This window comes from Aedes aegypti, chromosome 1, assembly GCF_002204515.2.
Source record: "Aedes aegypti strain LVP_AGWG chromosome 1, AaegL5.0 Primary Assembly, whole genome shotgun sequence".
NCBI classification, from domain to species: domain Eukaryota; kingdom Metazoa; phylum Arthropoda; class Insecta; order Diptera; family Culicidae; genus Aedes; species Aedes aegypti.
Window position 1 is genome coordinate 92,676,957 of NC_035107.1, and position 27,063 is coordinate 92,704,019.

At 41.1% G+C, this 27,063-nt stretch overlaps 1 protein-coding gene across 1 annotated transcript; it reads right to left on the reverse strand.

Annotated features, from left to right (window-relative positions):
• Positions 1-218: 218 nt before the first annotated feature.
• On the reverse strand, positions 219-18,218 carry LOC5572544 (protein virilizer). Its single transcript, XM_001660418.2, has 4 exons — positions 18,009-18,218; positions 13,742-17,925; positions 1,055-1,893; positions 219-850 (listed from the first exon to the last, which is right to left on the reverse strand). The coding sequence occupies exons 1-4, from the start codon at positions 18,066-18,068 to the stop codon at positions 363-365; spliced, it is 5,571 nt and encodes a 1,856-aa protein (XP_001660468.2). The 5' UTR covers positions 18,069-18,218; the 3' UTR covers positions 219-362.
• Positions 18,219-27,063: the final 8,845 nt, after the last annotated feature.

The window sequence follows — 27,063 nt, forward strand, 5'->3', positions numbered from 1 at the left end:
TTAGGCGCTGAGCTGGAAGCCAACTCCACGGTGCCTGGGAGCGTGGCCAGAATATAACAGAATCTGTCCTGATGGTATTTTGTGTTCTCCAAAGTTTGGCCTACGGACTTCGCTCAGTCCTAGGATCTCGAGCCTAGAGGTGGGACGTCTCTGCAACAAAATATATAACTTCTGCCAAAATGAATTTTCTTTTCGTCCTAATGGATTCAAAAAATATGTTGCGATTATCTATTTATTGAAAGCGATACGTATAAAAAAAACATAAAATTTATTACGATTCAAGCTAATTTTAATCATTAAAGTGTGTTTCTAAAGAAAAGAGTACCAACCTTAGCGGTAATAAGGTTACAATTTCACGCCTTCTAAAGTGGTCGCGAATAGGGTCGTCCACCGTAGCGGCTGAACCCACGACCGGAGCGCGATCTCACATGTGGCGCCCCAAAGTGATTCTGCGACGGTTCCCGGTAGTGACTGTGCCCTCCACCGCCACCACCACCACTTCCAAAATGCTTACCACCTCCCGATCCGGACGGGCCATCGTGGCCACCCGACCAACCACTTCCTCCACCGCCACCACCTCCGCCTTGTCCCCAGCCGGAACCAGACCCGGACCGACCACGGTCCGAAAACGAACGGCCACGCCCACGTCCACTGCCCCGGATGGTGATGATGTCCCGGGACAGCTTGTTATATCCGGTGGGGCCAGTTGGTTGCGCACCGCAAGTCTCCAACGCCAGGAAGTCATCCACGTGCAGAGAGGGGGGACGCGACGTGTTTGGTGGCCGCGAGCGGAACAGATCACTGCGTGTAATCGGGGCACGGGTGAAACCACGGCCTCGCAGTGGGGTTGCTGAAAACAGAAACAATCATGTGTTATGTAATTGAAGGGATTGAATTTTTAATCCGCATAGACCAAAGTTAAAGCAAAAAAAACTTAAACCTCATTTTTTTTGTCAGTTAGTATAGGATAGGCTATGTCAGGCTCGGCTATGATTTTCAACATTATAAATGTTGAATTATAGACCGATTTACTTACAGGCTAAAATATACTTACCGAAAATCTTCTTCTCCGGCCGCCCGGTGCTGGGTTCGACCTCGACGCGCCTAGTGCGGAAGCAAGGAGCCGTGGCAACGCGATCCCGGTTCGAGTGCGGCGAAGCCGACAAATGCAGCAAACGCTTGCAGTCCGACGTCAGGTTAATATCTCCACTGAGGCAACTCACGGCCAGTTCGTTCAAATCGCACGGAATTTGCTCCCGCTCCAGGTCGTCCTCGCAGGGCGAGAAGCTCAACCAATAGCTGGCCTTGAGCTGATCCTCGAACTCCTCGCTGACGATGAACACGTTCCGAGAGCTGTACTGGGTTACGATGCCTTCTGCTTGCGGCAGTGGTTCGATAACTCCGAAATCGAACTGAGTTTCCATCACTCCGGGAGCGACGTCCTTCAGCTGATCCATGAGATAGAGTATATTCTCCTCAAGCGTGTCGGCAGCCACGATAGGAACCGCCGGAACGGATTGAGAACTGTCTTCCACCACTTCCGGCTCTGGTGCTTCAATCGGTTTGATGTCATTTTTGAAGAACACGAGCAATTCTTTGAGCATGGCGGTGCAGTCCGCCACGGAATGTTCCTGGCCTTCCTTACGGGACGGAAGGAACACCAGTGAGGCCAACTGTTCCGGGGTAAGCTTGACTGTTCTTTTGGGCAGGTTGAAACCCACGAGTGAGGTCTCGTCGATCATGACGAGCGAGCGCCAAAACTCCCCTAGAAGGATGAAGATTTGCCGATAGGTGTCCGGGTTTTCGCGGGCCTTGTCGGCAAACTTCTGCACGATAGCCATGATGGGATCCTTGCGTTTCTCGATCGCCGCAATCAAGGTGGTGAAGGTGATGCTGAAATTGAGAAGGAATTGATAAGTGAATATTTAGTAGGGTGACCAGCCTTATATGCAAAATTTAACAACTTTGAACATTTAAACATTTGCACATTTGAATAATAATGCGAGTTATTTAATACCACTTCCTGAAAATTTCAACTCATTTGGTCCACACAAATCTCCCTCCGTAAATAAGTTGGTATGGGACGAATTTATTAAAGGAGAATAATCCCAGAATCCAAAGATGGCCGCTACATTGGCCAACTTCCTTCTCACTAAACCTGTTCACATCAATTTGTGAACTTATCCATCAAAACGAATATTTCTGAATCCCAGACAACCAGAATGTACGTATAATGAAATCATCTTTTGGCGTTATGCGATGCGTATATGTACAAAGTTTCCGTAGAAGTTATAACCCCCTTGGCTATGCTCAGTGAAAAAAGGGATCTCCAGGGTCGGAATCAGGGAAATCAGTACAAGGCACTCACTTATGTTCACAGGTCTACTTCCAGCAGGAACTCGCTCTTAGAGCATCCTCAGAAGTGTGCTCAGGATAGGTGGCATTCACAAACAACGTCTCAAGGGAAATATGCTCAAAGACTACACTGCCAATTCAATTAAGATCTCACGCAAAGTGAGGGAGGTTTGAAGACTCCTTTTGAGTCCGGAAACGGAGCAAATCTAAATAGTAGTGAAATTCCTTTGAAACACTTTGAATTTACGTGTACTGACATTGTGTATTGAGTGTTTTTACATAAATATTCGTGTATAATGACCATTTCTTATGATCTAGCTGTAACGTGACGTCACACAGTTCTACTTGCGGTTTTTATTCATGCGTGGTGGACTTTCTGTGGACTAACGGCACCTTGAGGTGGTCGGGGTGGATTCTGCAACGGCTAATGGCGTATCGGGGCGTCCTTGGTCGGTATTCACATTGATAAGGCACCGGACCAGTAGAGGATCGGGTATTCCTACGTCACTCGTGGGTAGCGATCGAGGGCCGGGAGCTTCGGAACTTCGGGCGAAGCTTTGGTTGGAATCGGCTTCCTATTCGACGGCGGTTTTGCTCCGCGACTTCAATATCTTTCACCGAATCCCAAGATGGCTTCTCTGGTCAGGCATCCAAGGACCCAAGAGTTACCTTTGTTCTGAGGGAATAAAGATGGCGTTCTTCCTCCGAACAAAACTGCTAAATACAAAGAAAAAGGCCCCTTTGTGGACCTTTTTCTTGCTTCTAACTTCAACTTTTTGGTAGTGTTTCAGATGCGTTGGATCAAGGTCACTCTACACGCTTTTTAATAACTTCTTCACAACTAAAACTACTAACTTTAGCTTTAAGACTTTTAATGACACTAGATATTATAAAGTTACAACCACCGCGCACTTACTGCTCGCTTGTACGTTAAGGACAGAATCAAACTGGCGAGAGTTAGCAAGCCGAGATCGACCCTCTAATTCCCCTAAGAAAACGAGCGAACCCGAGTTTGCCGTATTTAAACATTTATTGTTTCTGTGAGTATATCCGCCCCTTGGTCATGCCTCTGAGTTGCTGTTTCGGCTGAGTGTCTTTTGCCGGCGTTCAAACCGCTGCCAACAGACTGCTAGTTTTGGTGAGTGATACCGCTGGAAGGGATAGGGAATGTATGAGTGAGAGATAGTTGGTCTGATGTGCCTCTCAACGTCTTGTTCGCCCGGTTCGCCCGAATCTATCAATTTCTGGTGCTGGACACAAATCCGTTGACGGGATTGCCAAAGGATTGTTCGAAAGGATTGGACGCCGTGCTGTATTTCAAGAATGGTTGGGTGAAAAAAGTCTCGGGACGGGACGGAAAATCAAGGATGTAGTGCACCATTCCTTTTCGCTGAACGAAAAACCTTTGCGACCATGGGTACTAGTTCATTCAAACGGGAGCATTTTAGCAGCACACTGTGATTGTGCTATATGAATACTGGAGGCATGTAGTCACGTTGGTGCAACCCTTTTCGCACTTGATGAAATCCGAAATGCTGTACTCGAGAAAAAGGTAAGAAATGATGAATGATATAATTTACAACACACTCTACCAGTCCAATATTTTTATAGATATCGGTGACGGATTTGCCAGCGTACTGGAAACGACCTTCCGCTTCCGTTACTGCAGATTTATATAAAAAAAAGTGCGGGACATAGATTTCGGTCGGACGATTAAACGAACACATCCGTACAGATGGCCGGATGCAGCTGATGGTATACGTCAGGTAGCGCTACTAGAAGCTATTCAAAGTGATAATATAAAAGTTGCCGCCGTGATGCAGTTTTGTAGTGAGAGTAATCTTAACTTTAAATGCACTTCTTGCTCAAATGATGATGAAATAAGTGAGGACCTAGAAGGACATGATTTGTGCCTTTTTTTTTTGACCATTCTGTTTCTAAAATGGACCTTTAAACTTTGAGGTGTAAGGCTCAAGAAGTCTACGATAATATGAAGAAGCATCCAGACAAGTTAGTAAAAATTGAAGCTATTACCAAGCATCAATGCGACAGCAAGTGGTGGTTAATGTACCGAAGTGGCCGTATCACTGCATCAATTTTAAAGGAAGTGTGTCACACCACTATTTCAAAACCGTCACTCTCAATAGTGAAACGGATTTGTTACCCAGAAAACGCTCAATTTTCAACGGCTTCTACAAGATATGGTAAGAAGTACGAAGATGTCGCTATAAATTAACTTTACCAAGCAGTAGCTGATCTTCATCACAACATCACAAAAGAGAAATGTGGTCTGATTATATCCAGCGAAACCCCATGTCTTGCAGCATCTCCTGATGCAATATTTCGTTGCACTTGTCACGGGACTGTAGTTGTTGAGGTGAAGTGTCCGTATTCTGCACGAGATTCTGAAGACATGGTAACCGTTTTGACTGAGTTGAACAATCCATACATTATTAAGGATGCAAACGGCGAAATTTTGTACAACCCTAACCATAAATACGTTTTACAAATTATCATGCAGATTCATTTGGGCAACGCTAGCTTTGGATACTTTGGCGTATGGTCGCCAAAGCGTTTATTGATTTTTGAAGTCAAACGAAATGAACCATTCTGGAATATTTATAAGGAGAAAGCCAATTTTTTTGTAGGAACGTTATCTTGCCTGAATTAATGTCTAAATGTTACACTCAAACCTTAACTCCAATACAAACCCAAAATTGAAAAGGAACGAAGTACAAAAAAAAATGTTTAGCAACACTTAACAGTCTAATATAGCATATTTGCACTCTTGTTTAGAATTTTGAGAAAATGAGTAAATTAAAAATTCAATGAAGAAAAAAATATGTCTTAAGCTTAATGAAAGTCTTTTATTATCATACGAATTAACAACAAAACAATTCTGAACTGAATCATGGGAAAACAACGGAAGAGAACAAATTAACAAGACGTGCAGCTACGACTAATATTTCATCAATCGCAGGTAAATCATTATTCCATCTCTGGATCAAGGTGATAGGAATTTCATATGACAAATTCAGATACTTTTGTCGAAGAGATCCGATAACCCTTTCCACGTGTATGTGTAGTGAAGATAGCTCTTTAGAATTCACAGCGTCCAGAGGTTCCAGATGGCGGTTTTTATTTTTGAATGCAGGATAGGTCACGGATGCCCCGAGTGGTGTAAGCAACTCATCTATCAAGAACACCCTGTCTGCCATCACAAAATCACCTTCTTCTATCGTATTAAGGAATCCGGACATTTTGACAATTTCTTTGTCTGATGTTCTGCCACCAAAGCAGATGCGCTTATTCCTATCAAAATTTTTACAGTTTTGTGTTTTTTGTAACTAGAAAAAACATTTGCATTAGCTTTCATTGCCTTTGGGTTTGGTGATTCCATAGGAATCTCGAAGCAATCAATGATGATCGATACTGCATCCTTATATTTATTTTTTAATGCTAAGGGCATGTGTTGTCGTAAAACACTCCTTGACGAGAACAGTACGAGCCCCTTCATAAAATAATAATTCCATCAATCGTTTCAAAAAAATAATTAGATATGACCGACGGCTGAATGTTGTATAAGTAACCTAACGTGCAATATTAGAGTGATGCAAATTTTGAAATGTTTGCTCCCCTGTGCTTAAACGATTTTAATTATAGTAAACAGCATCCTCCTAAAGTTTGAAGTGATTCGGAAGAAATTTGACTGTGCACACGCCATTTGAAGTTTATATGGAGATTTCGCCAATCTTTTGTGTTCAGCTCTCTATCTCTTCGTCATAATATTTTATGGAAAAGTGAACAATTTCTTCTAATATGAAATCCTCCTAGCTACAACTTTGCCGAAAACCACATTTTGATTGGACGTCAGGATAAATTGCTATTCATAATCATAAAGTGGGTTTGCATTTTGCATGCTACTGCAATATGGCTCATTGAGCCGAATTTACGCAGAGTCAGCACAAATGCTTCCTCTCGCGTAAGCTCCGAGAAACTCGGCATGTCGTCCCTAAAAGCATCAAACAAAGTTTTAGAACGCGTCCAGAAACGAAATGCCGACTGCAAACGCGAATGTACGGTGGTGGATCACGATCCAACATCAATGTTTTGATCCATTTTTGTCTTCGTTTCATCATCAACTTGCGGGATATTTCGTCCGTCCTTTTATGTACCGATGGTATGCCATAAAAACTGATGTTTTTATCACTGCCATAACTGCGACAGCCAGCAACAACACAATTTAAAACCATTTTTAACAATTTAACATTCAACTTATGTTATTCAACGCGAGTGATAAACAAACATTTGTGACAACGGTGATTTTGAGGTTTTCTAGAGGAAAACATTAAAGAGTCTAAATTATAAAGAGACGAAATCTGATCATATTCAAAATAAATCAGCTAGCAACTATGCCAAATCTATTACGCAGCACTGCCAATGTTGATTCCCACGCTAAAAGCGAGTCACAGGTTTGATGTGTTAAATTTTCACAGGTTTGGGTAACGAATGAAAAAATGACTGAATGTATGGAAAACCAATGTAATGAGTAGAGCATTCTTTATGCAAAGCATGAAAATTGCAACCGACACTCATGTATTTAGAAAACATGCTACTTCAGAAGAAGCAAAATTGTCGTGGGCGGTAACATTTTTGTGTGAGCCGTTTTCAGCTTGTGTGAAAAAGTGTTTGACAAGTCTCCTGCTCGATTGGAATGACATTGACAGTAAACTTGGAATTCCAATTGGAACATTTCGCTTCTTTGCTTATAGTTTCTTTAGAAAACAAACAACATTTACATGGGATAGCAAACGTTAGTGTGCGTGCGCCAAACGTCACTCATCTCTATGAGCCTCTGTACGTGCCATAAATTCCTTTGTTCTTTCGACTTTTACTGTGCGCCGTGTGTTGGTGCTGTCTCGCTCTCTCTCACGGGCAACTTGAAAACAGGGCGCACAGTAAAAGTCAAACGTTTTATGGCATGCAGAGGCTCATAGTCCACAGCCTGTCTGAACGACAAAATTTGTTTAATACGTACGAGTAGTGAACGCCTTTACGAGCGGAACTTTCCAAGTACGTGCGATCAGTTCTCGTTATTTTGTTCGGATTGATTTGTGATTTCAGAATAGCTTTTACGTGCGGAATCTAGTGCAGAATCTAGTGTTTAGATGTGCAAAATCGATAAAAGCTAAGTTTTATTCGATTGATCGTAAATTGTAAAAGAATGTCGAGAGAAAAAGTGTCGTTGAAGAGAAAAAACATGGCGACTGGAGGAGGCGGTGATCTGCCTCCGGACAAAGGAAAAGACCCAATTGAAAATGGCGAAGACAATATGGCGGACGATCCACCACGTGAATCGTACCTATATACGGCTAGGGATGCTGCACCGTATCGAGTATACGTCGAAATACTTGACAAGACGAAACGCATCAACAAGTTTTCGGTGGGATCGGTGCTGCGTAAGCTCGACAAATACCGGAATCAAATCACGGAGCTGAAGTATCTCGGACGCAATAAAATCATTGTGTTCTTCAATTCATGGATGAAGGCGAATCTTCTAGTAGGAGAAGCCAGTTTGACGGAAAAAGGTTACAAGGCGTACATTCCCCGACATGTATTTGCATCACGGTCGTCATCGGAGGCATTCCGACGGATATCGAGATGGAGGATATTGAGCAGGACTGCGAATGCTCATACCCAGTAGTGAACCTGTACAGGCTGAACAGATGGGATCGAGAAAAAGGAATGAAAGTTGCTTCAAACCGAGTCAGCGTTACATTCAAGGCTAGGAGTTTGCCGGAAAAGATGAAGGTGTTTGGGTCGTCGGTTAAGGTCCAACCGTACATCCGAAAGTTCGTGTTCTGCAACAACTGTCACCGCTTCGGCTATAAGGAAGAAAGCTGCAAATCGAACAAGCGATGTGGCAAATGCTCACGCATACACGAGGAAGTGGAAGAACAATGCCCCAATGAAGTGAAAGGCCTGCATTGTCGGAAATCGGATCATCGTACCACGGATCCAAACTGCCCTTCCCGACAGCGAGAGATAGGTATCAAAACAATGATGTCGAAGAAAAACCTGACCTATATGGAGGCCAGAGAACTTATTGCTCCGATCACAACACAGAACCAGTACGACGTTTTGGCTGATATTGCTGAGTTCCCGGCGCTGCCAAATACTTTCGCAAAGATGACAGCTGGACGGTTCACCATGCGAAACAACCACCAACAGCAAAGAAATGACATCCTAACTAACAGATCAGATGAACGACCGCTGGGTGCTGTGAAGAAACCAGCGAACAGTACACCGGTTGGAGCTAAGAAAATGAGAATCGACGATGAACGACAACAGCTGATCAAAGATCGGAATGTGGAAGGATCGTCTAAACCCAGCAAACCAGAGATCATATAAGGATGTTCATTTCAAATTGTATAAATGTACAAGTTTCGTTGGAATTAGATATGATGCAAAACTTAATTGATTGAAATCGTTAATGAAGTCATCAATTTCATCTGACTTGAATTTGCATTTTATAAAATTCCAATCTAGTCTGACCAAATATGAACTTTAACAGTGATCCTCAGCCCTGTTTTTTTATATCATTTTTATTTTTGATAGTGGATAGTTTTCGTAATAATTTAGTTTGATGTTCTTTGTAACTTTGGGAGTAGAACAGCACCCCGAAGAAAAAAATTGCAAAACTTATCAGATTTCAGAGATACAGCCATCACGTGCGGCCCGCGGGCCGCACTTTGGTGACCACGGCTTTAAACTGTCATTCCATTACGATTTCTTTTTCACTTGGTATGACTCTATTATAATCATCAATGTGAGATTACATATGAGTTCATCTGATGTAGATATAAAATCATACAGGCCACATCGCCGAACGCAACATAAACAAAAAGTGGAATTCATGAACAAATTGACTTACCGGTTAAAAGAACATCCCTGTTCAACAGAAACACAATGTCATCACGTTACATAAGTATTTTCGTACGATGTCTTTAATAAATTGCTGCACTTGGTTTCAACGTCAATTCGATAAAACTTGAAACCTTCCGTGTTGCACTGGCTCATTTGCAAAATGACAATTAAGTTCGATTACACTCGAACATGATGCTCTACAGTGTTTCATTCATATTTGCTAAAAGACCGAGTCCAACAACTAAGACTGTACGGCATAGTGGTAGCGTATCAGACTAGTGATCTAAAGGTCAGAGGTTTGAGACTTGTCTCGTGATTTTTTTTTCTTATTATGTTTGTTTGTAAAAATTAAGTCATATAAACTGCAATACACAATCATACATGAAATTACAGTGAACGCGAAATCAAATTGTCTGAAGTTGTATTGACCACGATAAATTCTCTAAAATGTAAGTATATGGGCTCCATATTTGTGCGAATAGAGGGAATTCGTGCATTTTATACAATCTGTTTTTACCGAATAAGTGATCACTTTCTTCACTTGCAGTCTCAGTTATGTGAACATATTTGTTGGCTGGGAAGGAACCGGATTGAAGAATCGACATGTTGTTAGCGAACGGGAACGTTGGGACAACATTATCAGAAAAGCCAACGCCTACGCACAAGAAACGGCGAACCGCAACGTTCGGGGTGAACTCGCGATTTTTTACACGGTCTTGATCCAATGCCCTGGGGTCACAGAAATAAGCTCATAATGAATATGTGAATTAATGTTTCAAATTCATGCGTAAACCTTAGAGGCCATTCAGAACATTACGATAGGTAAGAGATTCCTGACATTTTTCAGCCATTATTGCATAATAGAGCGAAAGATTGTTAACCTGTCAACTATAACTCCTTAACATGTTGGCGGCGTGCAATCTTGTTTTAATATTTTCAGTGGAAAAAGTTGCGGAAAACAATTTTCTGTACCACTTCTAAGTTGTCCTCTCTGACAGTTTCAAACCGCAATAAAAAAAGTTTTTGGAATTAATTCGACGTAGACCAAAAAATAACTAAATTGAAATACCACGCATTTTCTTATCGCGTGGGGCAAGTGAAAAGCTATACTGAAAAGCTGTACTGATAATTCAAGAAACACTATACTCTAAGCGTTAAAAGCTATTAGAAATCATGGAATTTCTCTAAAAGAGGTTGCGAAACATTACGATATTAATATGTCTACTTCGGACAGCCGATAAAAAGGAAGACGTTGATTGAAAAAATTCCAATATGAGCGAACGCACGGAAATCTCGAGGAATGTCTATGTAGAGCTAGTTTAAAATATAAAAATGGGGTATAGGTCTTTCCACATAACAAAAGATTCTAAATACTTTAAATTAAAAGATTCCGTTTGATTTCTCCCGAAAAGTTATCCGACTTTCTTAAAAACAAATAACGAGCGGTGGAAATTCTACAGAGCAGCAGTGTAATTGCTGTACCATAGTGTGAGAATTAACATTGGAAATGTTGCAGTTATAATGTTGTCGAATCATTTCAGCAAACATAACTGAACAGAAGAAAATTCAAGTAACAAGAATAAAATGTTCTTTGTTAGCATGTTACTTATGTCATTGTTCATTGGGACGCCTTAACAAATGTTGAAGTTAATATAAATCGTAAATATAACTGTTAGATTTCGAATTTATAGTTCAAAACGATAAACTTTTCACTTTTTCTGTAGTTTTTTTCTTAAATTTTACAGAATAATCAATTTCAGCCTACTGCTTGTATTTGGTAAGAGTCAAGCAAAAATATATACACGACCTCATTTGTTTCAATTTAAAGTCTCTAGAATCTCAACTATGCGCATTCCATTACCCACTTGTCCCAAGGTACCTTATTAAGGTTTATTTCAATTCACGTCTCAGTACTTCAGAGCTTATTTACTCATTTTAAAGTGGTTCATGTCTGATTCATTCCATATTCAAGTGTTTCAGGCAGGCCCGGATTTGGGGGGGTGCCAAGGAAGCAAATGCCCCGGGCCCCCCGATGAAAGGGGCCCCCCGATGAAGGGGGCCCTCCGAGGAACCAAAATTAAGAACAAAAAACATTTTGAAATGCCATACAATATTTTCTCTTTAGACATTTGGGCATATAATTCTAACGTTCTTGCTAAAGTCATTTATTCTAAAGTCAACTTTCCAATACTAAAGTTATTTAGTTTTTCTTTGTCTAATCCCACAGTATGGTATGGTCAATAGGGTCCTAAAGCCCTGTCCCGATTTTAGTGTCAAACGCTTAAGTTTAAGCCAAAAACACATGTTTACTCAATTTTCTAATGTTTTCCGTTGGTTCAAGTCGAAAAAACATTTTTTTAGATTTTGTCACACCCCTTGGTTTAGGGCCCTATTTTATAAGTCGAGTCGATCAAAATGACTCGACTGGAGTCAATGTCGACCAAAAAATTTGCTCGACACGGCTCTGTCACTCGAGTTTTTCGACTATTGTCACTCTATGTGACTGGCTTACTATGGGAGTCGACGGGTGACATCTGAAATACGCATGCTTACTTTGATCGACAGTGATTTCAGACGAGTCACATGAATCTACTCGATTTACAAAATAGACCCCTTAAACTCAAATTTTGTATTTTGTTTTCCGTGTCCCTTCCGAAATGTCAGATAGGAACAACCCCAGTGTTGAAACTAAAACCCCTGTGGTGTTTTTGTCGACTAAGCGAACGTCAAACATGATCTCAAGTGTCAAGGTTCATTTATGAACCCAATTTTTAAATTAAAGTTTAAATATGATATAGCCGTTATTTGAGCGGGAAAAAATGCTAAAGTAGTTGAAGTAACATGCTCTTTCGGGTTGTTAAATAAAAACAAGATTTTATTAAAAATTTTAGGACCCAATTGTTATCCTTCAATATATTACAAAAAAAAATCATGAATATTAAGCCAAAATTTAATTTTTCTGTAGTTAGTATTCAAAAAATATTTGAATTTAAAATGCGCTTAACGTTGTTGCAGGATCTTACAAATACGGCTAAACCTGTGAAGAACTACTCTCAATACAAAGAGTTTATCTGGTTCCAATCAGAACTTTAAAATTTAAACATATTTGCAATTCTAACAAAAACCAAAGGGAAATTTTTTTGTGACGTGGTAGTCATTATTTATAAATATTTTTCTATTTTATATTCCGTAGTTGACGAAGTTTTCTTTGAATTCAGTAAAGGCTTAGAGTAAAATTTAAGTATAATTAATAGAATATACAGTATTGCCAACAATGAAGCAAATGACATCGGTCTTTTCATACAAAAATGGTCTAGTTTGAGGAACTGTACAACAGCTTCTAACGAACCGATTGATTGAAATTGAACTACATCTCATAAATAACTTGGAATTCGATTCATAGGAAATTTAGCATTATCTTTTCAAGATTTTGTAAGCTTTTAAAAAAAATATTTTGAGAAAAATAGCATTTAGCAAAAGACATGTTTTCTGTTTTCAAAATATGTAACTAATAAAATTTTTACATTTTTGTCAAAATGGGTGGAGTTTAAGAACTTAGACACTTTTGTACAAAATTTGATGATTTATTTACAATTCTAATTTGAAGTTTTTTTCAACATGTAGTTCAAATTTCAGGCCAGTCAGCTTCGTGTATTTTATTTTTGCTAGTACTGTAAATGCTTTATTTTTCAGAGAATGCGGTAACTTAAAAAAACCTGGAAACTTGTATTAAATAGAATCAAAAGGAGCTTTGGAGAAAACCACTTTGAAGACTTTCAGCAATTCTTCACTTTATACAAATTATATAGAAGCCAAAAAAAAAACGAGCCAATCTCCTACGAATGATTATATTTTTCTCTTTGGACGCAAAAATCACCTTAAAACATTTTGGAAAGCTTAAAAACAAGTGATTTTTTCAATGTATATAGCTCACAACCGACAATGTCACTTTAACTATTTTGATGGCCCCTCATGCGTTTGGACCGACTATCTCGTTCAAAACTCAAATTCAAATTAGTTTGTGGAATCCCAAAACGTGCTGAATTTTGTATGACCCGGGCCCCCCGAAGCCAAAATCCGGCACTGGTTTCAGGTATGATTCACTTAATGTTTAACTAATGCTCAATTTTGCGTGCTCACTAGCGCCACCTAGCGGCAAAATCGCGAACCAAACTATTTGCTTTCCGGATGTTCTTGATCCCCTGAACAACTTTGCTGAAGATCGCTTCTTTGCAAGTCGTACTACCAGCACTGGATACATAGAGGTAAGACCACGAAATTGACGATTTTCCCCATGCATTTATCAGTTTTTTTATACAAACTTTGAACTGTTTGCGAAGACACTTCCGTGTGTCTTATTTGACATTTTCAGGACCTTAAACTATCATTTAAAGGTGCATGGTTCAAAATAAATATCATGCATTATTGAGCCAGTAGTAATGACCAGCAGAATACTCACTCATGTTCGGTCAGCAGCAGCATGGTCCGCAGCGCCGCCGTCATCACGCCGGCTCCGACCTCCTCGCTGGAGATGTTCTCCACAATGGTGGCGCAGCAGCTTTCGATGATCTCCTTGGGCGGCAGAGAGCACGCCAGCTGCATCATCGGCGCAATGTTCCCGAACATCATGGCGAACTCCGAATCGAGCAGGTTCTGGAACACCATGTAGATGTTCTCCTGGGTTTGCTGGTGGGCGGGGGTTTGGCCCGGGTTGAGAAGGATGCTGGTCATCAGTTCCATGATGCGACCGGAGAGGATCGATAAGACGGATACCTTGACGGAGGCGTGGCACACGAGACTGCCCAGGAAGCTGAAGAGGCGAGCGTGCGAAGTGCTGGCCAGGTTTCCTGGGAGAAGCGGTTCCTGCACGATCAGATCGGTGATAGCTTTGGAGATGAGCAGGGTCATGTTCGGGGCCAGATCGGAGAGTTGCAGACAAACTCGACTGAAGATGACCAGGAGGGGCGTGTAGCTGGAGGGACAGATCGTCTGAATCATTTCGGTTATGGAGGGGCTTTGCGGGTGGAGATGGGCCGACCACAGTTGGCGTTCGTTGACCAGTTTGTTGATTTCGACGGGGGTCAACTCCTGGCGGCATTGAATGGGGAGGGGGAGAGGGAGAAGTTCGGAGAATACGAGCAGTCCTGGAATGAAGTAGTTGGGGCCGAACAGTATGAACTTGATCAGTTCGCCGACCATTTGGGTCCAGAGGCTCTTGTGGATGTTGTTGGTGTCTAGGCCGTCCATGGGGGTCGGTTGGGTGAAGGCCAGGAGTATCTTGATGATGTCCTTCTGGATCTCCCGGGCGTCGTTGATGGCGGTGGCGGTTGGGGGAACGCTTTGCATGAGGGCGTAGGTGCGGAGAAGCGGTTCGATGACGGTAAGGTCTTTGAACTCGGTGTTGCGACATTCGATCAAGTAGGTCATAAGTTTCCGGAGGACTTGGATCAGAGGCGTGAGGATCTGGGTGAGGAGAATACCTTGCATGCTGGCCAGGCTTGAGGCGTGGATTGCCGGTTGGTCGAAATAGGTGTTGAGCTTCTCAAGAATGGAGATCAGTAGAGTCTTGCCATCGGCCGAGTAGAACTGTAAGATCGTGTACTTGTACTTGAGTTCTATGTGGCTGGGCTGGCCTTGGCCGTCGAATTCCGGGATGCCGAAGTAACGCAGCAATCGCAGCGCCATGATCAGATCTCCGGGGAAGGTCGTTATGAACTCCAAGCTACGCGTCATCAGCTCTACCAGCGGATTGATGTCCTCGTTGGTGAACAACTCGTGAATCTCCAAAGGCTTCAAGTAGACGGCCATCTCCTGGAGCATCGCGCTCACCGAGGACTCAAACTGCTCGTGCTGTTTTACCAGGTTTAGCAGAGTTTCGCCGTGCTTCACCAGATATCCGACGTTCGGACAGTGCCGGACGACGCAATCGACCAAATCTACGCTGTAGCTCAAGATCGGGGACTTGTGCTTGACCCCGGGCGATCCGTCTTTCATCAGGGCACGCTTTTCGCTTTCGATCAGATCCAGGAACAGCTTCAGATTGCCGTCCATGGACAGGACCTCGACGACGTAGCGCTTGCCGAAGCTGTTCGCCAGATAGAACAGCCCCTGCAGATGTTCGACCAGCTTGTCCAGGTCGTCCTTGGTGTGGCCGATGGCGTCCAGATAGAAGACCGTTTGTAGCTTGTAAGACATTTCGAGTCCGAGCAGCTGGCCGCGGGTCAGCTCGTGCAGGAGGTCCTCCGGGTGGGATTCGTCGGGGGTTGGACAGTGCTGGAATAGGATCTTGAGCAGAACGTTCACGGAATCGATGTGATCGGCTAGGTAGTGGAGTTTTTGGTGATTTTTTAGCAGCGCCGAAAGGAGATCGTACACGGCTCCTATGAGGGACGAGAAGGGAAGTTTCATCTCCAGCAGCAGAATGATCGTCTCCAGCAGTTTGTGCACGTTGAAGTACGCCACGAAGCTACGATTGCCGGCTAGAGCCGACTTGATGTCCTTGTGGATTTCGAACTTGGCGGACACCGGAAGGAAGCGTTTCGGCTGGCTGTATGCGATTGCGTCCCAGGTGAGGGCCTTGGAGAGTTCGGCAAAGCAGTTCTCCAGGATGGAGACCATCGCTGGATCGGGTTTGAAGTTTGGCTCGCTGCGGATGGCGTACATGTCCGAGATGGTGCTGCGAATCAGATCAAGGTTTTCGTACATATTGATCTTCTTGAGTAGCGCTTTTAAGGCGAAACTGATTCGCGTTGATGGGTTCTCCTGTATCAGTTGCAGAAGAATCTGGTAGCCGTTGTACGCCGGGCTAAGGAAGTAATCCAATCCACGCTTCGTGTCCAGACAGGCGTAGATCGACCGGATGATCATCAACTTGATGGATAGGGCCATGTAGCTCTGCGAGTACAAACCGAGCAGTTTATCGAAGATGTTGAAGTCTTTCTGGTCGAGAATAACCTGGATGAAAGCTTCCGTCGATCCAAGGAATTCGGTCAGCCTTATTCCAGCCTTCATGTGGCGCAGTTTGGAAGCCGGCTGCGGCTGTGTCATCGCTCGATCCCAATCGAGCCCCAGTTTGATGCAATTCATCAAAATCTCAACTCCTTCGCTCTTGCCGTCTATCCATCCGTTGACCGACTTCTCGAATTTGTCTTTCCACTCATCGTGGGCGAAGATCTGATTCAAAAGCTGCACGCATTGCTCGGTGTAATCAACGAACCCTTCCTTGAAATCCGCCGACTCCCCGCCGAAATCGATCGTCGCCTTTGCTCCGTACTTCGTATTCTTCAGGAGATTCTCCAAATGCTTCACTACAGCCGGGATAGCATCCGCGCCCTCATCCGGCGTGTACTTTTGAAGTACGGCTACGAAAGGATTGAACGCCTTGTAATACTCATCTGTCGGCTCGTAATCCATATCGAAATCGTAATCCTCCGTGATTTCCTCATCGCTGAGAATCGGTTCGAACTGTTCCGTAGCCGAGAGGGCATCCTCTTCTGGGATCAGAGCCGGCGAAGCTACCGGAGTGGCCGATGCCGATGCAGGACTTCCCGTTGCTCCTCCAGCAGCTGCCTTAATCCGTCCTTCTACCGTTCTCTTCTCATACTTCGCTCCATGTCCCCCACCGGGAGCTCCATGTCTGAAATCTTCCTCTTCGTAATCGTTCGACGAGTCCATGGGATCGGGAGAACGCGGTCTTCTCGGTGAATCGATCGGCGATCTTGGCCTGCGTCGATCATCCTTCTCCAAATCGTAAGACGAACCTCGCCTCACCCTATCGTACGAACTGCTGCGAATCCTCCTAGATCTGTTCCCATAGTCCGGGCTTCTGGACCATTCTCGCTTCGGCCCAACGCCCACGCCGCCATACTCCTTGCACAAACTGGGCGACCGCGAATACTCATGGCTCCTTCCCCGCGACCTGACCCCCGTTTCGTAATGCATCTGGCGTTCCGTCGAGCGGGAAACCCTCTTGCCCCGCTTATCCACCACGTCGCATTCCATCATCTTCGGGGAACTCGGCTCAGCCGGACTGGCCACAACCACCGCCGCGGCCACTCTCCTCGCGTACGGCCTCGGATCCTTCGGAATATCCTCTCCATCCGCCTCCGGATACTCCTTCTGCACGAAAACCTCCGCCGGAACCACCGTCACCGTTGGGGGCTCTTCCGGCCACTCCGGTCCCACCCCTCCCGGTTCGGCAATTCCCCCCGTCATCACATCACTCACCACAATCTCCACCGGCGCTTCCTGCGGCGGCAGCGGAGTGGTCTCCCGCGGCGAAACAATCGGCTCCGCAATGTTCGCCGTCAAAATTCCATATACCGCCAGCGTAATCGTCGTGTAGAACCCCTTCAGCACCAGCCCATCCGTCGGAATCCTCCGGCTCCCATCGTCCGGCTTACCACACTCCAAATGAATACAATTATTCTGATTGTACTCGAAATCCCCCAGGCACTCAAAAGTCGGAGCACCCGGCTTTCCCAAATCGTTCACAAATAGCGCGATTTTGAACTGCGACGGATTGGTCGCTCCCAGCCGCACACCACCAGGGAAATCCGCCTGAACCCGGGCACCCAGCGGAATGATGCGCACCTCCGTGATGTAAACCGGCTTCGGGAACTGCACCAGGTCCAAGTTCAGTTTCTACAAACAAAAAAAAAAGCGATTTGAGCACTTTGAGCATCCCCGCTTTAACACATCAGACTCCAGCGAGAAAATTTTCTTACCTCGTACGTGTCATGAGAAAAAGTGTCGAAAAACAACAATTCCGGCGTTTCTTCATCCATTTTCAGTTGGGCACTTTGCTCCACACTGGAACGTAACTATTAACCTACAATTCAACTGGAAAATAGTACTTTTTCACTAGTAAAACTTTAATTATTTTCGACCGGTACGCGGAGACACGTCCGATAAAATGCAGCGCGTCGGGAAAACAGAAAACGCCGTTTGACAGTTTGGCTTGACAGCTCGGCGAGCTTTTTACAGCGGCACCGTACACTGAAAAAAAAAACACGCGTTCGATCCATGATGCTACCCCGAATTGCATTACCCCGAATAGGGTACTAATATTTTCGATAAAACAATTGTTTTAATCACACACGCAGCGAACTAGATTTATCAAAATTCATAAATGTTGACTTATGAAATATGTAGGGAGCCGGAACCTATTCTTGGCACTTGGCAGCAGTGGGGTTTTTAGAAAGCTACTGAGCTCATATTTAGTAGAGATGGTCGGGTCTCGGGTTTTCAAACCCGAAACCCGACGCGAACCCGAACCCGACCATCTCCAATATTTAGCCACAATATGCGTCATATTGAAGTGCTTCTTATAGCAAAGTTTCAGATGATTCGACCGTGAAAAACACCCAAGGCCAAAGTGAATCATGGAAGTGTCCAAGTAGCTCTGCACCCTACTTAATGATTATTGCAATTAGGCATTTCACGGCGAATTCTCTCTCTTTCGCTCTTCAACAAAACTTGAAAACAATGGTGCCAGTACCTGTCAACTTTGACAGGACCTGGCACCATTGTTTTCAGATTTCCCGCAGGAGGGAAAAAGAACGATTTTCTGATGACGTCACCGTGAAATGGGGTATGGGCAAGGCGTGGATAACTCCTGATGCATCTGATATTGTATATCCACTTCAATGTTGGATTATCCCGTCTATTTAGAAGACTGTTCAAAACAGTCGTCGGAAATCGAGGGGAATCTCAATGTATTCCATACAGATGAAACAATGTTGGCAATGTTGTTGAAACACATAGTTAGGATAACTACACATACCTTACGCGCAATAAACTATTGCCACTTATTGAATTGTTTCATTGAACCTGTATTTTGAGCATTAGAAACATTTATCACAAGTTGAATTTTGTTTAGTGAAACATACTTTGATAAACATTCCATCCAACCACCCCTCATTTTCCGAGCCGTGCAGCCGGCAGCCGAGTGTCAACAACAGATGTTTTGGAAATCTTACTCGACGCCCACTCTGCTGTCCTTGTTGCTCTACTTGAAAAAGTAGGGGAGCTAGTTTGCGCGCGAAAATCTTCTCGCTCGTTGTTGCTGCCAAATCTGACAGCGACAGTTTCACCGACCGTTAAGAACGACGACTGTTTCAAACGGTCGCGAACAGTTAGGAACTGAACGGCCAATATTTTGAGAAAATTTGATGCATTCAAATGCATTTTAATGTCCACGTCCAGCAAACTTGCTAATCATGGCTTGCTCAAACGTTTGACTGTTGTCTTTGTTGAAGTGTCAAACTTAGCATACCCAAACTTCGAGAAGAACTGCTACACCGTCTAAAAATTACCGAAGAACAGGTTTTATAACTTGCACAGATCGATGGCATTCGGGAATTCACTTTGAATACTTGGATATCGAAGTTCTTAATCTCTTCGTGGATATTTAATATTGTCGCGCGCTCACCAAATCGGAACGCGCGTGTGGGACACGCGACGTGTGACTCGTTCCCGACATAACTGTCATAATGACAATTGTGGCGCTGCATTCTTACGATGTTTGGGTTCATTCACATATTTCATAACGCTGAAAATGGCCATTTTTGACACCCACCCACCCCCTCGTAACGCTTTTTGTAAGAATGTTCTACAAATTTTGTATGAGCCGCAGGGATTGAATCCTGAGAAAATTGAGAGAATCTCTCACGTATCGCTCTCTGTAACTATCATAACATGCTGCACATTATGAGAGACTGTTTATCGTAAACTGCTACAAGTTTGATCAGATTGGGGGGATAGTAGTACATGATAAAACCCCTCTAAACATGCTCCAAGCCTGGGGGACACTGTTGTTATTGGAAGTTCGTGGATTGTTTATCGTGCCAGTAAAGAAAAACACCTATCCCCAACGGTAAACAAGCGAGAAAAATGGATTTTATCATCGCTCTCTCGTTGGGGCTCTCGCTCGCTGCTTCCATTTATCAGACTTGTTACACCTTGTGATACAATGACGATCGTGGACCGCAACAGATGGGATGTTTTTCTTTGCTTGCTTTGATCGTGCTTCATTCTCAAATGAGAGCGAATTCTGCAACGCCTGATGAGCCGTAACATCATGAGGACACCCACCCACCCCCTTTAGCGTTATGAAATTTGTGAATAAGCCCTTTATGAACACAGTGCACTATTCAAATATTGGTCGCGACGCTTGGAGATTGAGAAAAAAATATATTGAAAAAATGTTCGTCCTTATTTCTGTCGGATCCATAATACTGAAATCACATTGAATGGAAAGAGCGAGGGGCCCAGATAGCCGTAGCGGTAAACGCGCAGCTATTCAGCATGACCATGCTGAGGGTCAGGGGTTCAAATCCTGCTAGTCGAGGATCTTTTCGTAATGGAAATTTTCTCGATTCCCAGGGCATAGAGTATCTTCGTACCTGCCACACGATATACACATGCAAAAATGGTCAATCGGCAAAGAAAGCTCTCAGTTAATAACTGTGGAAGTGCTCATAAGAACACTAATCTGAGAAGCAGGCTTTGTCCCAGTTGGGACGTAACGCCATAAAAGAAGAAGAAGCGAGTTTCTTCGTGTGTTCTATGTTCGAAATTAAACAAGGTGGATTTCTTCAACAAGACGATGCGAAAAAATTTCACCGTGATGGTGGACTGTCTGGAATAGTGAATTGCTATATTATCCACTTATCCACAGGGGAATTGATTTTGTTTCACCGCATAAAAACAGCATTTCTAGACAGTGGCAATGGTTCTGTTCATAATAGGGTCCTAAAGCCCTGTCCCAATTTTAGTGCCAAACGCTTAAGTTTAGGTCAAAAACACATGTTTACTCAACTTTTCAATGTTTTCCGTTTGTTTAAGTCCAAAAAACATTTTTTATGTTTATTTTTTAAACTTTATCACACCCCTTGGCTTAAACTCAAATTTTGGGTGTATTTTGTTTTCCGTGTCCCTTCCGAAATGTCAGATAGAAACAACCCCAGTAATAAAACTATAATCCCTGTGGTGTTTTTGTCGACTAAGCGATCGTCAAACATGATCAAAAGTGTCAAGGTTCATTTATGGACCCAATTTTTAAATTAAAGTTCAAATATGATATACAGGTTTTTAAAAGCGCTAATGGCTGCCGCAAATAGACTCGCTTGCTGGTAGGGACATGTCGATTTAACGTTTAGTTTGGGTCGTTTTCTATTGAACGAACCCAAGCTAAACGTCAACTCGTTTAATCCCTACCAGAAAGCGAGCCTGTTTGCGGCAGCCATTAGCGCTCGTAAAAAGCTGGATAGCCGTTATTTGAGCAGGAAAAATTGCTACAGTAGTTACAGTAACATGCTCTTCCGTGTTATTAAATAAAAACAAGATTGTATTCAACATTTTAGAACCCTATTTGAACACATTTTTTTCCACCAGTGCTAAGGGCCCAATAACAAAATTTCATAACGCTGAAGGGGGTGGGTGGGTGTCCTTCAGATGTTACAGCTCATAGAAAAATTAAAATATTTTCTTACAAAAAGCGTTACACGCAAACAAATTTTCTTGTATAATCTACCGAATCCATGGTAGAATTGAGTCCTAAAATTTTTAATGAAATCTTGTTTTTATATAATAACATGAGAGAGCATGTTACTGCAACTACTTTAGCAATTTTTCCCGATCAAATAACGGCTATATCATGTTTAAACTTTAATTAAACAATTTGGTCCATAAATGAACCTTGACAGTTTCGATCATGTTTGACGTTTGCTTAGTCGACAAAAACACCACAGGGGTTTTAGTTTTACAACTGGGGTTGTTCCTATCTGACATTTCGGAAGGGACACGGAAAACGAAATATGCCCAAAATTTGAGTTTAAGCCAAAGGGTGTGACAAAATCTAAAAAAATGTTTTTTGGACTTCAACCAACGGAGAACATTAGAAAATTAAGTAAACATGTGTTTTTGACCTAAGCTTAAGCGTTTGGCACTTAAATTGGGACAGGGCTTTAGGACCCTATTTGCACGTCGTTCAGAATAAAAATGGTTCAAACGTCATTTAGCTCATGGAATGGAGTAAAGTGAAATGGAACGCTGTGAAACGGAACGCAAAATCAAAACAAAAAGGTTACCAGAAACACGATTCTAGGATGCCTAGATGTTCAAATTAAAAATGAACCCCGATGGTTTGCATGAGGTACTGTTCAAATTAGCGGGGGATACACGGTAGTTTCTATTACTTCTCGCAACAGTTTTATTACAAAAAGATAAGCCGTTTTATTCAGTTACTTTCGACGTTTTTGTACCAGGGTGAAATTGACTTAGTAGCGTTTGTTTTGATTCGTGGTTAAGTCACTATTTGTCTCTCCATACATCGGAGCGGTGAAAGAAGCGGTTAGGTTGCGAAATTTTACGTACGCCGTTTTGTAAATCTTCTAAAAGTGAAAAATCGAGTTGGTTTACATTGGAACGCATAGAATTTCGTCTGCAAAACACGTATAATCGATAGAGTAAGTTTGTTCACTTTTCTGACATGAGACTGTTTGAAAAAGTTTTCGAGAATTGTGAAAGACTATGGCGACATTTAGGTGCAATGTGCCATTGAAATTATTTAAACATGCTTATCGGTATTAGAACGCCCAATTAATCTATTTGAAATTAGTGTTTTGAATGGTTACACCTCAAAAAGGGCGTAACTCCAAATTTCGTTTATTTTCTGATTCAAAACTCCACCAAGAGGTTACAAATAACTAAACAAACCAACTTTTAATCAAATTTTGCTCGTATATTTCTTCTGATAATCACGGCCAATGAAATTCCGTTCAAATATCTCAGTTTTTCTTTGAATTAGTAGACGTATACAATCAAAAGATGCCAACTTCAAAACGGGCCCTATGATTTTTCCAAAATTTTGCCCAGACATGCAGCTTAGGGGTAGTAAACGACTGGGGAGCACAGATTTGATGGAGATTTTGTTCTGATAATAACGGTCAGGGGATCTCCGTGATGATACTTTAGAAAAAAAAATATTTGATCAAAACAAGTACATGGTCACAGATTCTTGAAACATTATGGATACCGAATAGAAAATTAAAAAAAACGAATAAAATAAAAGTAAAAATCTAATAATAAGTAGACTAATTGAGACGAATGCCTTTTTTTTTTTTTGTTTTTTTTTTTTGTTATGTGTATGTCCCACAGTGATGAAAGATTGTCACGGAGCACATCCAAGGAATGTCCTAATAACGGCTTTCTCATAAAGTCAAGCTTGTAGCAACTCATGAGATTCATTTTCCCCTTTTTATTTTCAGTTATGAGTAAAACCTTTATATGCTTACATACATATACATAAATGATTAATTGAATAGTTTTTTTTATTCTTGCATGTTTTCTTTCCTCTTTGTTTTTGTTTTTCGTTTCTTTCAGTTTATTCCTCTTGATTTTTATGGGTTTCATTTGTTTTAATTTTACTCCAACTGTTAAAATCAACACGCCCTTTGCCCTCCGTCCTTTGCAGCGGACTTTCACATCAATAATCAATAATAATTACCCTTACTTGTTAGATTTGTTTTGCTCCTAGTTATTTTTTTTTTTGTATTTGTTTTATTAATTTACTTATTCTCTACATTTCCATCGCACGTTTTCTACGTTTACGTCGGTACACCGACACATTTGTGTGACCGGGTTCATTTGCATCGCTAATGGCGTTTTAGAAAATAAAAATCTTTGGATCACTTTTTCGTGAATGTTTTAAACCGGCGATTTTAATAATTTGCTTTTGTTTGATTTTAAACGGAAGTTCATTCGAAATTTCCGTTATATCAAACCACTGTGCTTCACATTTTTCTTCGAGACTATTGCTTCGATATAAAAATAATATGTGTACTGTCTTTTGAAAAATTAAAAAATTTGGGAATTAAATCTTATCAAAATGACGATAATAAACTTACACATGCCAATGACCTAAAAAAAAACAAACTACTGTACTGGACAAAATAAAGTACATATTGGAATTTTTTCCATACAAAATTTTCAAAACGTAAAGGCTTGGATCTCGACTTGCAATACTCCGATTCACTGCAGTTTGAAAATAACTTGGAATTTGCACAGCAGAAAATCCACAAATCTCAGTTAACAAAGTTTTAAGCTATTGCAAACCTCAAAATTTGATAAAATAACTAAATATTGGATAAAAACAAATTTACATCAATATTCCTTTTTGCAACATCGTTTAATCAAGTAAGACAAACAAGTTTTTAGAATAAAATTGTCCAGGTAAATTGCTTTCTAAATATTTACAAATTAAGTTTATGCCATTTTTGCAAAATTGGAGATTTGCAACAACTCAAAAATTTGTGTTTGAAGTATTGTAAATTTCATACCGACAAAAAATCACGTTACTTCTGAGCTGCGGCGAAAACTTCAGGTCAATCAGTGCACCAAATGCTAAGATCGAAGCCTCCGACCTTGATCATATTGTAAGATAAACAGCCAATGTGTAATTTATTTTTCCTAGTATTGTATAACGCTACTAATTATTTCCAGTAATATTTTTTTTGCATTTTTTTTCTTATCTTAAATTGTAAGAGTAATCACAGATTAAGACTTATTCATCTCTCATAATATGGCTACCCTTTGCACGCCCTTTTTCCGACCAGATTCGTTCTTTAATATATGTTGCCTAATAACGAAAATTAAAAACACCGACGAGGATAAAACAAACGAAAGGGAACGCTTTCTTATATCTCTCTGTCTCCCCCAATTTTACTATAATATATTAACATTCGTCTGTCTTTCTCTGTTTATGCATATTTACTTCGTGTAGTCTCTTTCGGTTTATGATATTTGTTTCCCATTCATTTCTTATATGCATTTCTTTTTTTTTTTTGTTCATTCATTTACATTGTGTTTTCTTTTTTTACAAACGTACGTTACGTTTCTTTTTGTTTGTTGTCTGTTATTTTTTTTATTTCACCTCGCATTTGAATCCTATCATCCTATTTTTTTTTCATACATTACGGTCAAAATTCGTACATTGAAATTTCGTTAATTGCAATGCTTTTAAATTGCGACGTGTTGCATATAGCGAATCATGGCAATTTTCTGTCAAAAAAGCTGTAAAATCTAAACTAAAATGCAAAAGGGCAGAACAACCAATGCAAACTTCAGCTCGGTCTTACAAAACAGCTGCGCGTTTACCGCTACGGCTATATGTGCCCCTATCATAGGCATCCCGACCATGGGTACATAACAAAATTATATCAGCTTATGTTATTATGATATGAAGATTTTTTCGAACATAGGTTGTTACAATTTTTATGCAGGATGTTAAAATAACTAAATTTATAACAAAAAGTATTATGAATTGTAACATAAATATAACAAAATGTGTTTTTATTCTATCAAAAACATATCAAGTCAAGTTATAATTTTTGATACAAAGTATCAAAATTATAATACTGTATAATATACGGGATAATAAATTATAAAACTTCATATTCGGTGCAATAGACATACATTTGATGTTTTGATATAAAACAAGTCACTTCTTAATCCCTTGCAATTAGTCAATAATTAAATTAAGATTATAACATTTTGTTACCGCTTGGCTGGTTTTACAAACCCAAGAGATTTCATTCTTCTCAAATGAAAAATATATGTTTCGCTTGATTCAAAAGTTGAACCAAATGCACAGATGTGTATTAATTTTATTATAAAATTGTTAAAAATAAACGAAAAGAAATATATTCAAAATAAATATAACACAATATGATATATTTTTGTATCAATATTTTCTGTGAATAACGGAGTCTAACAAAATTATATCATAATAAGATATACATATCATATTCTGATAAAATTTTATTATATTTTTGTTATGTACCTCTAGTCGGTATATTTTGATCATTTTTCGTAAAATTTCTCTACTAACAAATAGATGGAAATCAGCTTTATCTGTTAATGGTGAAATTTGAGATTTTTTAAATACTTTTCTGGTGGACGGAAGAAGCTAAAGTTTGAAAAGGTCGTTCTGCTTCCCTTACATGCTAGTCTAGAAATACAGTTGGATACACATCAGTGTCACTTTGTCGTTGCAATTAACGAATACTCACTGTATCCGAGTCTCTTTTTGGTATGGTGTCTTAGTACCGTATTTTCGAACAAAACGAACCTCACACTGCTTTGAATTATTTGAATTTGAGAAAACAAGAATTGAGTAACATAAGATACATTCCGAAATCCTTTTATGATTATTATAGAAAGGTCGTAAAACAGAAATTAAGGTTGAATTATGATTTGGTAGATGCATGAAATAGATGACAAAATACAAATTCAAAATACCGTGCGCCCTCGCTAAACCTCATGCAAACCATCGAAATTTATTTTCTTAATTTGAGCTTCTAGACACCCTACGAACAATAGAAAATGTTGCTTCTGTAGGCGAATTCCGGCGCACATTATTTTCAAAGAGAAGAAATTTTCTTACATAATTCACCAGCAAGACAATTTTCTTTTCTTCGAAGAAAATACGCGCCGGAATTCGTTTACTGGTTACCCCTTTGGCTGTTTTCTCACTGAACATTACTAAAGGACCTATGTACAAATGAGAGATTCTCTCCTCTCTCGCTCTCTTTCGATTATAACAATGAAATACTAAAGCTTTTGGGAAGTTTTTCACTATAGACCGAAAGACAACTTCATACAAAAAACGCAACAGATGAGGTTAATGTGACTTAGTTATTTATTGAAGAGAAAGTAAATAAAGAGAGCCTCTCAATGTTAGATAGGCCCTTTTGTAATGTTGCGCGAGTTTTGTAGTGA